At 31.4% G+C, this 17,938-nt stretch overlaps 1 protein-coding gene across 1 annotated transcript; it reads left to right on the top strand.

Annotated features, from left to right (window-relative positions):
* The first annotated feature begins 4,488 nt into the window (after positions 1 to 4,488).
* LOC134716681 (von Willebrand factor D and EGF domain-containing protein-like) lies at positions 4,489 to 14,737 on the top strand. Its single transcript, XM_063579686.1, has 12 exons — positions 4,489 to 4,695; positions 5,104 to 5,187; positions 5,716 to 6,099; positions 7,952 to 8,101; positions 8,663 to 8,875; positions 9,092 to 9,303; positions 10,576 to 10,954; positions 11,237 to 11,389; positions 11,861 to 12,047; positions 13,015 to 13,199; positions 13,625 to 13,876; positions 14,684 to 14,737. The coding sequence occupies exons 1-12, from the start codon at positions 4,567 to 4,569 to the stop codon at positions 14,735 to 14,737; spliced, it is 2,382 nt and encodes a 793-aa protein (XP_063435756.1). The 5' UTR covers positions 4,489 to 4,566.
* The last annotated feature ends 3,201 nt before the right edge of the window (positions 14,738 to 17,938 follow it).

Here is a 17,938-nt window from a genome sequence, read left to right as displayed (position 1 = left end):
AAGAAGTTATGATTTAAAGCTATATATCTTTTTCTTTCAAAATTAGAGTTTACTTTTTTCTTGTAATTTTTTAATTTAAATAATTAATTTATATACATTTCGAACGGAGTCGTCCAAATTTATTATATACTTAGTAGTTTAGTGCAAAACTAACTTTTTTTAAACTTTAGGCAAATTTCATACATCTACTAAATTTAACATTTACTTATCATTTTAAACTGACTAAACTCTTAAAAGATCAGCATAATATTATGTGTTAATTACATAGATGTCTATATATCGCTACATATATGTCATCGAATGATGAAGAACCTGTATTGCGATTTCCTTTGCAATATGTATACATGATTATATTCAGAATACCAAATACTGTCTACGCAGAGACGTATAAAAGCTTGTGAATCAAATGATGCAATAAAAAAAATATTTTTTAGAACAGACATTATCAAGATACACGTTTGTTAAATTAATTTAGCTATAGTCAGCATTCCTATAAGAAGCAACTATGCTGTTCCTTTTGCTTGCCTGATCCTTATGTTTTTTTACAGACTGTCGGCATTGCAATGGGAACAAACTGTGCCCCTTTTCTTGCCGACTTGTTTCTTTATTATAATGAGGCTGACTTCATGCAGGAACTTCTTAGGAAGAAAGATAAGAAGTTAGCAATATCCTTTAACTTTACTTTCCGCTATATAGATGATGTTCTTTCACTAAACAATTCAAAATTTGGTGACTATGTGGAACGCATCTATCCCATCGAACTGGAGATAAAGAATAAAGGACGGCTTCATATCTTGACTTACATTTAGAAATTGACAACGAGGGTCGGTTGAAAACAAAACTTTACGACAAAAGAGATGAGTTCAGCTTTCCTATTGTGAACTTTCCATTTCTAAGTAGCAACATTCCAGCAGCACCTGCATGCGGGGTATATATCTCCTAATTGATACGATATTCCCGTAATGCATTTCCTATCATGATTTTCTTGATAGAGGGTTACTGCTCACAAGGAAGCTATTAAACCAAGAGTTCCAAATGGTGAAGTTGAAATCATCCCTTCGTAAATTTTACGGACACCATCACGAGTTGGTTGACTGTTATGGAATAACCGTTTCACAAATGATATCGGATATGTTCCTTACGTTGTAACTACAATCCCCTCCCTTTTAACGAATGTGACATACCGAATTAGACAGACTTTTTCCCGGATTTGTAATCACATAAGCAACACGACGGATGCCACATGTGAAACAGGATCTGCTAACCCTTCCGGAGCACCTGAAATCACCCCCAGTTTTTGGTGGGGTTCGTGTTGTTTATTCTTTAGTTTTCTATGTTGTGTCATGTGTACTGTTGTTTTTCTGTTTGTCCTTTTTAATTTTAGCCATGGCGTTGTCAGTTTGTTTTAGATTTATGAGACTATCTCTTTGTTATTTTTCGTCCCTCTTTTATTCATATCAGTTGGATTCAAACTGGAGCTTTTTAAGATGAATCTTTGTCTTTGAGAAGCTGTTAGATTGCTTATACCTAGATGGTGGGAAATATCAGCCAACAAATATAATAGTTCTAAAAATAATTGCCACTGCTATTCTCTAAACGAGAATGACCAATTATTAACATAAAGATTAAGTTCGAGCTATAGAACCTAACTCGAAGTTTTAGTAGACATCGATCTAGACATAAATAAAATAAAAAGAGTATTAAAGCATATCAACGATCATGTTGAACCTTTTTGTAAGGCTTATTTTAAGTAGTCATCCACACTAATTGTTATTTTACAACCTTTAATTTTCACAAAATTTCAGGATATGTGGGTATTATTACACAGTTTCTGTGAGAACATCGGTTTCCTGTGGTGTATGGGCTGTATTTGGATGCACATCTTTAAGGTATGTATGGTTTCAGAAAGATAGTATGACAAAGAGAAATTCCTTGTGTGTCTTTCTTGTAATTGGGTTTAAAATCGATATGCACGATATTTAAACAAAGGAATTATCATAAGGGTCATAATTTAATTATAAAAAAACCCAATAAAAACGAAACAAAATAAAAACAACAATACACTGGTCATGGTCATCTGTAAGGTATGCGGGTTGTTGTAAAGGTTCTAACATCAATCAATGCAACTACATTACACCTATGTCGGATATGACAGCTTACCATTTGAAACCCTCTGGGCTCATGGTATCTTTTTTGAGCCCACCGGTATAATGTATCTTGAATAGTTACAAATTCTGTATTTGTCCAGGTATATATTCGAGGTAGCTGTATTAGCCCCCATATTCGAAGAGTTGATGCAAAATATACAGAGGCAGCTAGTTCTTTGTCGCATTGCTAAAAAAAACTAGCTGTGAATATTCGATTAATGCAGGATCTGGAAATCATTTTTTATCTTATCTTTTCAAAGTCATGTGTTGAATTTTTGAACTAAAATTTTGGTGTACTAAATTATAATCCTGGTATTTTTGATAACTATTTTGTCAAAATTTATTTCTGATTTATTTAATCTGCTAAATATAAAGAAGCTGGAAAGAATAAGTTAGAATTTTAGTCATTCTTATTTCTAAAAATCATATTCGAACTGAAATGAATTATGAATAGGAAAGGCTATGGAATATTTCCGTTTAAATCTTTTGGAGTTACAAAATATGAATTATAAATTATACGACCTATGACATCTTTAATAATTTTTAAATAGTATGTAAAGGCACATTACAAAAGGAAGACGAAAATATATGACCCATTGATATACTTAGCATATAAAAAGCGACCCATTCCAGCGATATGTCTGCAAATATCTTCATATATGAAGAGACTCCCCGTGCTATTGAAACTACCTGCTATTTTATTCTAAACATAAATATCAGCATAAGTTTGAATAACAAGTCTTCAATCTAAGCAATATGTTATCACTTTTTAAGTGTGCAAAATGATAGTCTTTAAACTATGAAAGTATCATTTACTGTACTCATTCATCTCCGCACTGCAAACTTTGCCCAACTGACAAACTGATTGACTACTTATAATAGCTTGTCAAAGTCTAGCCATCGTCAAATTTCAAATGTAACTGATTGTAATTACCTTTGTAAATATATTTTTTCTAGTGGACTAGGTTTGATCCCTAGGAGTGTCACGATGCCTCCCGAGAAATACAAAAATTTTAAATAATCAACTATTGGTTTGTTGCCACGAATACTTAAATGCTATCTGCTTTTCATTTCTATTTTTTCCCATAGTTACTTGAATGCAAATTTAAATTCATTTATGGAGCTTTTTGCACTTACAGTTTTAAGCAAACATTATTGATCGTTTTCATTTACCTTTGAAATAGAAATGCACTGTTATATATGTCCAACGATAAGAAAAGTAAATTGATTTTGAATTTCTATAGATACGAGACAAAATATGGAGAGAAGTGTTGTGACGATTACAAATCCTATCCACATTGCTACCGTAAGTTATCAAACTTTATATATTATAATACAGTGATGATGTTCCTTCCTAAAAAAATAGTCATAGATTTACACATGGATACAAAATTGACCAAAGAAGGACATGCCTGTTCTTTTTGTATCCCTTTGGTCTAAGGCTTTCATATCTTTGGATTTCGAGCGTAACTGGAGCAAATGAAACGCACATCGGCCGCACCAGAATAAGAAATTATTCAAACGGTCGTATGAATGTCACGATTATATATGCAAATCACTTTTTAGTTTTTATACATCTTCATTCCTAATACCATATGTCAGTGGTGAAATTTTTGGTAAGGTAAGTTTGGTAAGGAACAATGTTGAACAATGTTGAACGAGAGTCAAGACTACTCAATCATAATATACATGTTCATTTTACGAAAGGGAGACATATATAACAATTTTTCTTAATTATTAGAAGATAAAACACCTTTTTATTGGTGTATAAACTCGACCAATTCGCTAACAAATAAATAAAATCCGAAGGATGTTTACACTGTTTTACATATGTGAGTGACTTGGTCCAGTTTACAACCAATAAAGTCCTTTAAAAAGGTCCACGTCGTCTATCCACAAATATTTTACGTCAAGATCAACTACCGTAAGTCCTCTCAACCAATCATATCAATGTATTTCCTAATATGCAAATCATATAAGAATTATTAAACTAACAGATATCTGTAAATATGAAGAACAATATTTGAAAAACGGCAACTTGAAACTGTTTATACATATTTTAAACACTTTTTAGAATCTCAGTTTTTATTCAAATAGAGATAAAGTTATTTAAATGCAACAGTGTTTGTTTCTATGAACTCTTAAAAAATATACTTTTTGATAACCTACATAAAAATTGGTAGTAAACTACAGTTGTCATAAATAATCAGTCTTTTAGAGTATACTGATAAATCACATGCTTTATTTGTCAATGTACTATCTACATAAACTTTAAATTTTAGCATCAAGCAGCGTACCATCCGTAAAGTCCGCACTTATTGATGGACAAATATACCCGATACCGAACTTTGATCCTAGCCCTAGCCTTCAACCTGTTTTTATATGTGTCGTTGATGACACGTGGTATGGAAACTATACTATGGATATTAAATGGACAATTGATGGAGATCACATCATAACCTACACAAATGTATCGTTCACAGACATTAACGTAACAACAATTCTAAGGGAAACTGACTGGATTGATACACATCAAATGAACATGGAGGTAATATGATAATGTGAAATATGCGCGGCCTTCGTTTACAACAATTATATTTAGCAATGACAATAAATGATGCAGTATCTTTTTGAAACATTGATGTAAAAGTTTACCTGATATCAAACGTTGATCCTTATCCTAGCCTTCATCCTATTTTATATGTTTCGTTGATGACAAGGGGTATGGATATTAAATGAAGAATTGATAGAGATGACATCAATACAAGTTCAGGGAGTAGTACTTTTATAGTACTTTCAACTTTTTTTAGTAGAAGCGATCAATCTTCAAAACGGTACAAAACTACATGTTTGTATTTCCTTTTAGTTAACCTTTATGCAATAATATTAGAATGATAGAATAAAGGGAGTTTCCTTCACATGTTTTATGGTTTATTTCCTTTTGATTTAATTACAGATTCAATGTGCTATAAAGGTGAATGATTCGGGAATGGATTCACGACAGTTCATCTTCAGTCCAGTGTTCAAAGCAGGAATTTACGTATGTTTTCTCTTATAATTTCTTATAATTAAATATTCAAAGAGCTGTATGAGCAAAGCAATTTTATAATGGGATAGCCAAAATCTCCGATTATTATGGTGGCCGGTTAAGGCCATTTCGCGTTTTTGCGTTTTCGCGTTTTCGCCTTTCATATTCTAAAGGGCGAAAACGCGAAAACGCGAAATCGGTAAATCGATTTCGCGTTTACGACTTCATTGATATTTATCAGCAGGCGGGGTCATCTGACATTTTGTTTTTAATATTGTTACCGAAGTATGAATGTGGGCAAGTTCGTTTTTTTGTCGAAAGTTTCACGACAAGAGACACAAATAGGTCACTTGGACTGGGTAAGCTTAAAAAGACCTTTGCGCTTAAATAATGAAGTTTGTATGTATATGTTATTAGATAGTTGTTTCCGTCAAACACCGGATTATTTATAAGGTACATAAACTGTGGCTAAAAACCATCACTTTTCCCAAATACTTGTTGTTAATAAATTTAAATAATTATTTTTTCATTTTAATTTAGCCTGATCGATTTGAATATACCGTTATGGAAGGGGAGTCTATCGATATAAACTTTACAGCGACAGTACCAGTAGGGTGTATATCCTCAAACAATCTAGTACGTGCTCACTGCGATCAAAACTTCTACATATTTCAAGCTGATTATGACAAGAGCACAGTAAAGTGTTCGAACAATGATAGCAGTAGGAATATAATCTTCAACCGAGAATTTTGTGGAATTAGAGTGAGTAGTCTTGATTGGGAAGATACGAAGAGTTTACAAGTTTATGGATTCATTGATGGTCTTTATAATTACCGAGATCGAGTTACATACATTCGAATATCTACTTCGTCAACGTCCACTCCAAATGAAATTTGGAAAGATGTTAAAGTTCCAGATATAAAAGTAAGTAAATTTATGTGTATTTAGCATTGCATTAATTTCAATGAAATGAGATGAGAACGTTTCAAAATAATTCTAAACTGAAAAGTTCAGACATATGAAGTCTACATTCTCCAATTTTCTTTTTGAATTAAACAGATTTTTTTTTAAATTTAAAACAAAAATACAAACTCCAAGGTATTTTCAAAAAGGGGAAATCAATAACTAATGGCAACAGTAGTATACCGTTATTCAAAAGTAGTAAATAGATTGAGAGAAAACAAATCCGGGTTAATTGTACAAACTAAAACCGAGGGAAATACTTCAATTATAAGAATAAAACAAAGGAATAACAGGAACACTGAAGTGCCAAAAAAAAACAAAAAAACGCAAACATACAAAGAAACGAACTATTTGATAACAACTTCCATTTTTGACTTAAGAAAAAATGGTGGGTTGAACTAGATGTATAGCTAGCCATACCTCCTGCTTATATGGTATGTTAACAAATATCGCTTAAATGACAACACTACGTGACAGAAATACAGCACAAACAAATGCAAAAATACTCAACAAAGATAAACGCATGAATCATGAAATAATATTTAAAACAACATACAACCGCAGAACGACAACGAACATCTCCCATAAACGACAGACAGCACTTTTGTAACGAATATGCAATCTTGAAATTCCTACACTTTTTTTCACAATACCAGTCCGAACAATTATCATGAAAATGACAGTATTGAAAGGCTATTTTATAATTATTTGGACTACAAACGATAAGAAAGAACACATTATCCAATCGAAACTTAAACAAAATATCATAAAAAAATGCTTCAACGGAGGATGTATGAAGACCTGTTGGTGACCTTCTGCTGTTGTTTTTTTATTTGGTCGGGTTGTTGTCTCTTTGAAACATTCCCCATTTCCATTCTCAATTTTAAATATATTGTCCATTAAAAATTCCAACATTTTGAAAATATCATCTTCTGTGTATTTTCTGACAGAACCAGTGTGGTTCTTCAAAAATTAGTAATTACTATAACCAAAAAAAGAAATTTATATCTAACAGTCCCATTTTTATAGAAAAAGTTACGTGTAATGAGATGATGAAGTCGGTCATTCAATTAAGCATGGGGAATGGTAGTGTAAAGCGTAGAAAAACCAAAGGTCTTAATATTGCTGCAAAATTGCAGAGATTGCGATCTTAGATTTAGCAGTAGTTTTTCAGAATTTTTGAGAATCCACATCAGACACCTCTGGATGAAAATATCTCATCACAATATTTTTGAAAGCCATCTTTTACTGTAGAAAGAATGGTATTCAAAACTTTAGAGTGATATTTAGTCCAAGATTTTGATGATCAAGCTATGTGTCGTTTTTATTATACATAGTTTTGTGATGTTAAGTATCCAGTATAATGACGGTAGATTTTCTTCGTTTTCTTTTATGTTAAAACAAAATGAAAGAAGGACACATTTGTGCTTTTTTTAAATTTCATCCTTTGTAAATAATGTTAAAGAATATGCTTTATTACCAGTTGTGCTGTTTATTCCAAGTTCGTTTGTGAGACATTGCAAATAATGGTTTTTACATACGAAGACAATTTTGTTGGAGGCTTTATCTGCCGGAACAACGACATATTTGTCATGCCAACAGAATAAAGCATCCGCAACGGTTTATTGAATGGGTTAGAAACAACAGTTAATACCTGATAAAATTAAACGTTTTTAGCTTTTAGGACCAGCGAAAAGCAACTGTCATAGACCTGACTTGGAATAGGCATTTTCCGAGGCAATTTAATGAATTTATAACTGATGAACGTTCTTATACATGTATATATGGATGCTTATCCAAATTACTTTTGTAGGTGAAGGTCTTGGACAAAGATGTAGTTTTAAAGAATAGAATTTGCCAGTCATTTAATGATCCACATATAAGGACGTATGACGGCCAATATTACCATTATATGGAAGTTGGAGAATTCGTAATGTATCGTAACAACAAAGGACCATACTGGGTACACAAACTTAAATGCTCGTTAATCATTTTATGGCAATACTTTAGGAGAACCATACTACAATATCTGCTCTTTTTGTGATTTCTGAGTAGTTTGTTTTTGGTTCTACTTTATACACGTGTAACTTATAAATCATAGTTTCTTTATTTTAACATTAATATGTTAATATCGTAAAAAAATAATGTGTAAACAATACAATATAACAATTGAACAGTGATTTTTTTAAAGACAATTTTTATACTTATTAACTAATTAAAAAAGTGAAATAAAGAAAAAATTGAAGCAAATTTGCACAAATACATTTAACAAACATGGTTCTTATTTTCAATAGAATTGCATAAATAAAAACTCACTATAATAAAAATATATCTTTTGACACACATTAAAAGCTGTTTAATCAATCGAAATAAAACCTCTATATGTTGCAACTGAAAAAGGTAAATATTTTCAGTTGGTCATTTATGTTTAAAGCATCATTGTATTTTGCCTCTCTAGATTTATATCTGCGCATGTAAGTAATAATCCTTACATGCTTTCATTTTAAAAATGTTCTTGTTTTAGGTTCATGCTTTATTCACAAATTGCGGAATCGGATGGTCAGGTTCTTCATGTCATTGTGGGATAGCTATAAGAAGTCGAAACTCGTTGTTCGTTTTGCGAACTTGTCAGAGTATATCCAGAACTCAAAAACATTTACTGAGTCAACCGATTACTCTATTACGACGCTGTGATGATTCTGATATAATAATAGAGCAGACAGGATATAAATACAAAGTGAGTTCTCAACTTGTTTTTCCATTTGTTACTAAATTGATTTATAAATAATGATCTTGTTCCTTTTGTAAGATGCTGATATAAATCATTTTTTAAATCGATTAATCAAATTAATTGCAAGTCAGAGTATAGTAAAAGTATGGGAAGCATATGAATGTAAAATTCTAATTTATGAAACTACAGATAATGTATTAATTTAATTATTATTTCCACAAGGTAACCCTACCTACAGGAACACAGATACTATTTACAATCTCATCATGGTCAAAGTTTATTACTGGGATATCAATTAAACCTTCAATCCCCGACTTAGAAGAGGCAAAAGGTTTATGCGGATTTCCAAATACAATTAAAAACCCCAGTGATGACTATATGCACCGTACAAAAGGTGTAGTAAGCAGCTACAAGGAATTTGCAGATTCATGGAGGTAAATACAAAAAAATTAAATAAACACATTTACAAAATGTACTTTATTTTTTTCTATATCAAAAAGATACTTAAAGATGTCATAAAATTTTGGAAAAACTCTAATTCAGACAGATATTCTCTTTTTATTATATTTACTACTTTTTATGTACATACGTTATCAGTTCCAGCTTGTCAAGCTAAATAGGTTTGTATAATGTTGCAAGCCTTTTTTGTTATTAATTGTTTTTGGCTTTTAACTAGCTGTCAGCAACTGCGAGTACTCTCAAATCGTATTTTCTTGTTAATTCGACCTGTTGATGCTGTTCATAATGCTTTTTTGTTATTCTATATTTATATAGATCTTGTCTATACACCAGCTTTGATTATTTGAAATAATTTATTTTTTTCACTTCTTCTTACTACATTTGTATACACTCCCAAGATCTACCTGTATTATCAAAACCGGTTTTTTTTCTAATGGAAGGGTTAAATATTTCGCAGTGGTGTCTTGACATGGCTGTGTTTGGACTTGTTTGTTTGCTTTTTGGCCTTGAATGTTTGTCCCTAATATTTTATTAACTGTGCATTTGCATTCAGATATCGCCGATCAAATTTATTCGTTCATAGTGTATTAATTTACGTTTTGTGATTGAGTTAAGCCTGCAAATTGATATTTTATCGTGTGTTTTTCTATGTTGTGATGTTATGCTATTGTTTTAGAAAAAAAGGAGAAGGTTTGGATCCATCAAACCCTTTAATCCCGCTGCAAATGTTTGCACATGTTCTAAGTCGGGAATCTGATGTACAGTAGTTGTCGTTTGTTTATTAAAATTCGGCTGCAAGCCAACATCTAAATTAGGATCTGTTAACCCTTCCGATGCACCTGAGATTACCCCCTGTATTCGTAAGGGTTTGTGTTGCTTCGTCTAAAGTTTTCTTTGGTGTATTTTGTGTACAGTTGTTTGATTTTTCGTTGTTTTTAATTATTTTCCATGGTATTTTTAGTTTGTTTTGGGCTGATGAATTTGAGTATCCCTTTTGTATCGTTCACCAATTTTTGCATTAAACGTAAATGATGCAACTTGAACGATAAAGACAAATTCGAATCATTTGTATTTTAAAATTTAACGGGTACTAGATGGGTTTATGATTTATAGATTTAATAAGAACATCTCAGCCGTTAAACTTGTACAATCAAAAGATAGATATTCATACAATTGCATATATAAAACGAAATAATGTTTGTGTTAAAAGTATTAATAAAGGAAATCGAATATATTTCTGATTGTAGAATCGATGACACGATGAAGGATGAACAACTCTTTGTTGAGGAACCAACATTCTTATCAGCAGACATAAGTGTGGAGGTTCACAACAAGACAGCTTTAGCCCTATATTGTGTGTGTGACCAAGAAGCCTCAAGCACCGTGTCACTAGATGACTTCAACAGTCTACACTGCAATCTATCTGAAGCTACAGACTACTGCGTAGAAAACTCCCAGTCATCAACAGGCAGCCTGTCTTCATTCTATACTGGTTGCCAAGACCATGTTAAGACTCGAAAAAGACGATCCATGATAACAAACTCCCCAAGTTCAATAGAAGGTGATGATGATTTTGAATTTCAACCTTTGACTTATGAGAATGATGTATACAACGAAGAAGTGTCTGTATGTATTTTGTCAATTAGTATAATTAATGTAAAAACGAAATTATGTATTTTATTCAATACTTCATTATAACAGAGGATGATTGGGACGATTAATTTAATATTTGCACAAAGTGAATGTAATTTTAAAGTAAATTATGCTATTGAATTACCAAAAAAATTTGCTCATCTACATTATATTGATTACTGTTATTATTACATATCATCAAACATTTCTACTGAAGGAAAATAACAAAGAAAAAAACACGTTTTTCTACCTTTTACTTTGGGATATTTTCAAAAGGTTCCAGATACCTTCAGAAACGGCTGGACAGAGGAAAGTGCTACGCAGTCCTGTTTAGAAAGTATACATAATGCCGTGCCTTCTAATTTATACAGCGATTTTGGAGATTTATCAGAGGAGTTTTTCGTTCAGACATGTATTATGGATGTAAAGGTAGAATGAAAAATTAAATTGCTCCATTAATAAATTGTATATAAAAATATATACGTCAGGTGTCATAAGTTCACACGCAAATTTCTAGAATGAAGAAGATGAATGTTTTGAGGTTGATAGTTGGAGTTGAAAATAAAAATGGCGAATTTTTTATTCATTCTTTGGGGGAAGGGGGAGTTAAACAGGGATTTGTTCATGGTTTTATTTTGTTTCGTTCTCTAGAGTGCAACAAAAAATGAAATTATAACTATACAATTCGAATGTGAAATGTTTATACAACGTGCTAAAAGTTATATTTAGATTTTGCCCTTACCCTTTGTATCTCGATAAGATGAGGTCATAGATAAACGTAGAACTGTAAAATTAAAGAAAAAGCATTTGATTATAGTACAATTAAGAGGACTTTCAAAACAGAAGTACAAGGGACAAAAAAAACATTGATGTAAATTGTTAAGAGAATTTACTTTATAGTTAGTTGGCGATATGACATTTCTTGCTGACACCATTGATGCTATGGTAACTAGTATTATCATAGAAGCAGTACGTAATGAATCTTTGTACATTGAAGAGACTGCATCAGGAAACGAGACAATATTAACTTATATCACCAGTCTTCTTTGTCCTAGCAATTGCAGCAACCATGGTAACTGCACATCAGGTGCGTATGATTTTCATATATTTTCCGGAACACAAAGCTAATTGTTAACCCCAATATCTTTTTTTTTTTATTAGTTATGAATTAGTGAATAATCGAGACGTCATGGTATATTTTGGGATTTCTACTTCATAGACTTACGTTTTGCTCACTTTATAGGACAGCCGTTTGACTACTTTTAAATTCTTACTCAAGATGTCATATCAAATATCGTGACCGTCAACAACTCCTTTAAAATGTTTTCTGACATTTCGGAGGAAACTTTGGTCCGACTCCACTTCGACCTCTTGATGAAAACTAAATAATTTGGTTTAATAAAAGCCATATCACATTTTTTAATCGCGTACGACGAAGCAAATACTATTATATTTTAATTTTCTACATTGAATAACATCATCTTACGTTTTGCAACCATAATTATAGTTACAAATTCAAAACAAACCATCACCTATTCCTTTTCGATTAAATTTTTCAGCCGATAATGTTTATTGTGTATCATTTATATTCTTAAACGGGGGTTATAGATGTCATACCACCAATTAAAGGTCCCTATCTGTTCAACCAAATTTTGCAATTTTCCCAGTTTTCAAAATATTTTACCTTAAGTTTAACTTCATAGAAACCAGGTATATCCTAAATCGTACATGTATCTTACATACCAACTTAAAATAAGATGTCCCACTTTTTTTCACTTTTTTGGATTCGAGCGTCACTGATGAGTCTTTTGTAGACGAAACGCGCGTCTGGCGTATAAACAAAATTAAGTCCTGATATCTATGATGAGTTTATTTGGTTATTAGTATGTTATGAATAAGTAAACAAACTAGTTAAAAAGTAAATGCATTTAAAAATTCACCATCGCGAAATAGCACAATAGTGCTGAAAGTGGCGTTAAAACATCAATCATTCAATTCAATAAAATTTTAAAAGTGCGAGCAAAATTCATAAACGCATTCATTTATTACTACAGGCGTATGCATTTGCAGCGATGGCTACATGGGTATCGACTGCTCAAGACAGACATCAGCGCCACCATCTGGTGTCAGTATACAGTACAATGGTGTTTGTTCGAGCAAAACACGATCGTGTGTGAAAACAAATGTTTATGGCGATTTCCAGTCAACTATAATTTGGTATAAACGAAGGAGTTTTCAGGTGAAGTAATAAATGTCTTTGATAAGGGTTCTTACAAAAAAGAGGTATTTGACAAAATTTAAAGTATGTTCGTGTTTTACTTTAACAGATGCTCGTTTTATAGCACAGCCTCGTTTGGGCACTTTTAAATTCTTATTTGAGTTGCTGGACAGAGTTGTGCGACATGATCTTTAAAATTCAAATGTATTATCAACGTTCCAACAACTGAAAGTGCTCCCTCTCAGTAATTTGTTTAATGGTATAATATGTTGTTCCATTTCAAACCAATAACTTCAAAAAGAACAGAAATTCGACCAGTAGCAAGATTATAACTAACCTAAAAATCATAAACATAATGCTCAAGGGTTTCATGGCATTTGGTGCAAGGCGGTTTTCTGGTTAAGTTTTTCAAATCATTTATTTCAAATACAAATTTATATTTGTAGATTCTGCAAAGTTTTATTCTGTACACATCTGAATTCGAAGCACTCAAAGCTGAGTTTAGAAACGTTTTCATGGTGACTGTTGAACTTCAGTCATTAAGACGTAAAAGATCTTCTCAGTCGACAACTACTCCAGAGGGATACGAGATTAGCTTATCAAACGACGGAATCCACTTTGGAGAAAATTTCAGCATAATCATATACGATGAAGATTGCTACTCGTGTAATTCGACGTCGGTTTCATGTATTGCTTCGGTAAGAATTTTGGTATAAAGGGCCACTTTGCTTCTAAACTATGAGCAAACTGGTTCCTTTCAAAGATATCTTTGTTTGTAATACACATTTTGGTATTTAGAACCATCCAATAAGGCCAAAAAGTCATAAGTCTATAAGAACTGGGTTGAGTTCAATATTGTAGCAGCTACGTAGCGGCTACGTAGCTGCTTTCAATATCTATGTAACAACTAGTATATAGCTACACGTTCAATAGTCAAAATATACGTATCACTACGTAGCAGCTACGAAATTGAACGCGGCCCTGTAAACAAGGGTATATAGAGGGGAAACTGCTGATGACGCCCATGAGAACCCTATTCATGTTAAGAGTCTTGTGTGTAAAAGTACATATATACACTTGTAAATTTGCTGAATGACAGACGAATAAAAGCTTAATAGTTTTAAATTAATAACTCTAAAGCATATGCATATGCAAATTGTTGTGTTCATGTTATCTGTGTATATCTTTTAACCTATAGGTCATCTTAATATTTGGTCATATTCACGAAAAATTTTCATTAAACTATACTGTCATTGTTAATTCATGCAATTTTCTTGTATGTTCCGGATATTTTCATTGCCACCACCAAAGATGCAATAATGAACTGACAGATGAACGAAGTTATTTTTAATGTTTGGTAATAACCTTCATATCTAGTACACAAATTCATGTAAGAATTGGTAATAATCCTGGTATCTTTGATAACTAGGTAGTGATTACCTGAAATAAACTTTTCTTCATTGAGTTATCTCACTTGACACATAGGTTATTGCTTATATTTTCAGGAGATTTGTCAAGCAACAGAAAACAGTAACAATGGCAAGTATAAAATCTTTTGAACGTATTAAACAATAATAATATCCGGTGGTTTATCTAGGTGATGTAGCTGACATTAAAGTTCACCATGCTTGCTAGAATTATACTTTGGTTGTTTCGTCTATATACCATATGGTTAGATATCTAGGTTTAAATACAATTTTGACAAACAAAATATCATCAACATCGTGATATTTTAAAAGATGAAACTGACCTTAGAAATCTCAACTTATTTTTGTTTTTCATTCAAACCTAATTCTTTTCACTTAGACAACTGAAAAATCTAGTAATTACATAATACAGATACTAATGCAATTAACTAGGTTTTAACATTTGAAGGATATCTTTACTTTACAGATGAAGTAAACATTGTGACAATCGGAATTTCGATAGGCATTGTACTAGCCGTGGCTGTTATTGTTGCTGTAATTGTAGTTTTCAAATGCAAACTTAAAGAGTAAGTAAATTGTAAAGTTGTCGTATATTAAAATGTATAAAACCAACCTGTTTTTGCAAAACCTATAAATATCTGCTAAAAATTGATAACATATATGTATGCTTACCTTGATAAAGCAACGGTTAGTTTTATATAATTGATGATCATTGATACGAACTTTTGAGGACATCGTCAACATAGAAAGGATACATGTACATTGCTTTCAAATCAGTTAAAAATCTAAAATTGAAGACGGACAATAAACTTTTAAATCAGTATTTGTCTCACAAGATTTTCTTTTTGTTTTAAACAGTTCTTTAAAAAGTTTTACAAGACACTATGATATCTTAAGATAATTAATCAAAATAAAATTTTCGCGAATAATACTGAAATAACATATTTAATGTCAATATTTTTTTCTCTCGTGTTATTTGTGTAGTTTTTTTTCTTTTCTCTGCCACGTTGTTATCGACATTATTAAACTATCAAATCTAAAATTTATTGTCTCTTGTTAAATTTTTGTGTTAAAAATTGAGTTTGACAAATCAATAAGAAAATTAAACAAAATGAAGAAAAAAAGTTTCTCAAACTACATTTGGCAAATTAATGGCAAATATACATGTATTACGCAGAAACATTTACGCATACCAAAATGTAGCTTATTTTACACGTACTAATTATTTGTGGTTGGAAACAAAATGTAAAAATGTTTATCAGTTTTAGATCGATCTGCACTTGAATTTTTTGACGAATCAGAAAACCCGTTTATTATAATATGTTAGTGCTCCTGAATTGGTAATTTTAATTAATCGTTAACACTAATAATGTTCGCAAAGAACGATCGACAAATAAGTCAATATGACGAACACTTTAAATTGACCATTTTTTGAGTTATTGGCCTTTATAATCAACTTTTAACAATTATTTCGTAAATTGTTTTGCAGTCTTTAACAAAAATCTTCAGTTAATCTGCTGGTCCAAACAGAATTAAACTTAGCCACAATTTTCAATAGAATATATTGATTGAAAAATGTTTTCGATGACCTTGCCATCCAACCACAAATGTCGCCATGGCTTAAAATTGAACATAGCAATTTAATATAGAAGTCTCTAAGGGAAATTGTAAAAAGGAACAATTTCAAATGGTCACAACTTGAAAACTAATTCAAATAATGATAAGGAGTCTTCAGTAACTATTGTTAGTCTAGTTACTAGTGGGATGACCTGCTTTTTATTTAACTACTAGGCCAAATTGAACCATAATTGACCTCAGTCATTTTTAGGGTATATGATACTATTTATTATGATTTAAACCTTTTATATGATTTCCAAAACCACAATTGATACAGGTGAGCGACATCTTGAGAGTCTCTAGTTTTAAGGGTTTGTGTTTTTTTTTTTATTTTGTTTTTTGTTTTTTTGCTTTGGTTAAAATATAACATCAATCAGATCTTATGCTGAAATAATGATTATCTCTACTTAGGAAGAAAATTCATACAAAGACAACATCTCAATGTAAGACAGTTACTTTTACCGATTTGGATACATTTGACGCTGAAAGCAGATCTAGAACACCAGTTGATTTGTTTCTGGTAAAACAGAATTGACTTGATGATACATAGTACTACAAAATATACATTATTCGACACAGATATTATATCTGACATTTCATCATTTTATTTTATTTAGTTTTCTATATTTGTACTTATAAAATTTGCTGGTTGTTTGTTTTCTTGAAACTCATATTTGTTTCTATAATGTTGTTAATATTTTTTATACTTTTGCTCAAACCTAATTTTACCCAAAATTTACGAAATACATGTTTTTGTATGATTGATGTTTAGTTATTGTTTGTTTACCACATCATCAATACTTTCAGCATTTGGCTTTCTATTGAGTTTTCATAAATAACTTTTAATTTCTTTTTTTACAACAAAAATCTACAATCCAGTACATCAAGCAACAAAACACAGCTGCTAATAAAACAATTCATGTATATACCAGGTACGAAAAATGCACATAAACATATGCATGGCCGGATGGGATAACTTCTAATAGTTTGATATTTGGTGTTAGAGTTATATAAATATATGTTTTGTGTGCTTAATGTCGAGAAGACCGCGGGACCGGCAACGTATCGGAAGTCACATTGTATCTAAAGTCGACGTCACACGGTGACGTCTCCTTATATTTGGTTAGTAACTAGTAAACGTCAAACTACAAAGCTGTTGTGTATTTTATCAGAGTTATATTATAAGATATCGTCCTCACATTTATATCATGTTTATAATTGATTTGATATTATTGTTGTAGCAGTATCAGACACACATCATGGTTATGTAATGTATGTTAATTTATATGTAGTTCTGTTCTTTCAAAATTTTCAATGTTTCAATTATTTTGATTTGATTTTGATTTTCCTTATTCCCTTTTTGGTGCTGAATGCGGCCAATATCAGACACATATTAATCGGTTATATACTGTACTTTAATATATATGTAGTTCAGTTCTTTCAAAATTTTCAATGTCTTAACTTTTTTGATTTTATTTTGATTTTCTTTATTCACTCTCTGGTCATGAAATTGGCTTTATCTTTACTATATTTGAAAAATTACGAGGACGTAACATTATGAGTTTTCAGCATAACCTATTTTTACCTTGAATTATGGTGATCAGGTTTTCACTGTAGTTAAATACCCAGGTTTCTTTTCTCAGTCCCTCACGTGTCTATGATCTCCAAGACATTCACATCTAGTTATGCTATATAATTATATCTGAATATCTGCTA

This window comes from Mytilus trossulus, chromosome 4 (assembly GCF_036588685.1).
Source record: "Mytilus trossulus isolate FHL-02 chromosome 4, PNRI_Mtr1.1.1.hap1, whole genome shotgun sequence".
In the NCBI taxonomy this organism is placed as follows: domain Eukaryota; kingdom Metazoa; phylum Mollusca; class Bivalvia; order Mytilida; family Mytilidae; genus Mytilus; species Mytilus trossulus.
This window is presented reverse-complemented; position numbering and strand designations above follow the sequence as displayed.

Excerpts from the sequence above, each read along its gene's own strand:
- LOC134716681 (XM_063579686.1), top strand. The coding sequence starts at position 4,567 with ATGGATATTAAATGGACAATTGATGGAGATCACATCATAACCTACACA. Across the intron at positions 8,102-8,662 it reads ACAACAAAGGACCATACTGG|GTTCATGCTTTATTCACAAA; the intron begins GTACACAAACTT and ends TTCTTGTTTTAG. Across the intron at positions 9,304-10,575 it reads GAATTTGCAGATTCATGGAG|AATCGATGACACGATGAAGG; the intron begins GTAAATACAAAA and ends TTCTGATTGTAG.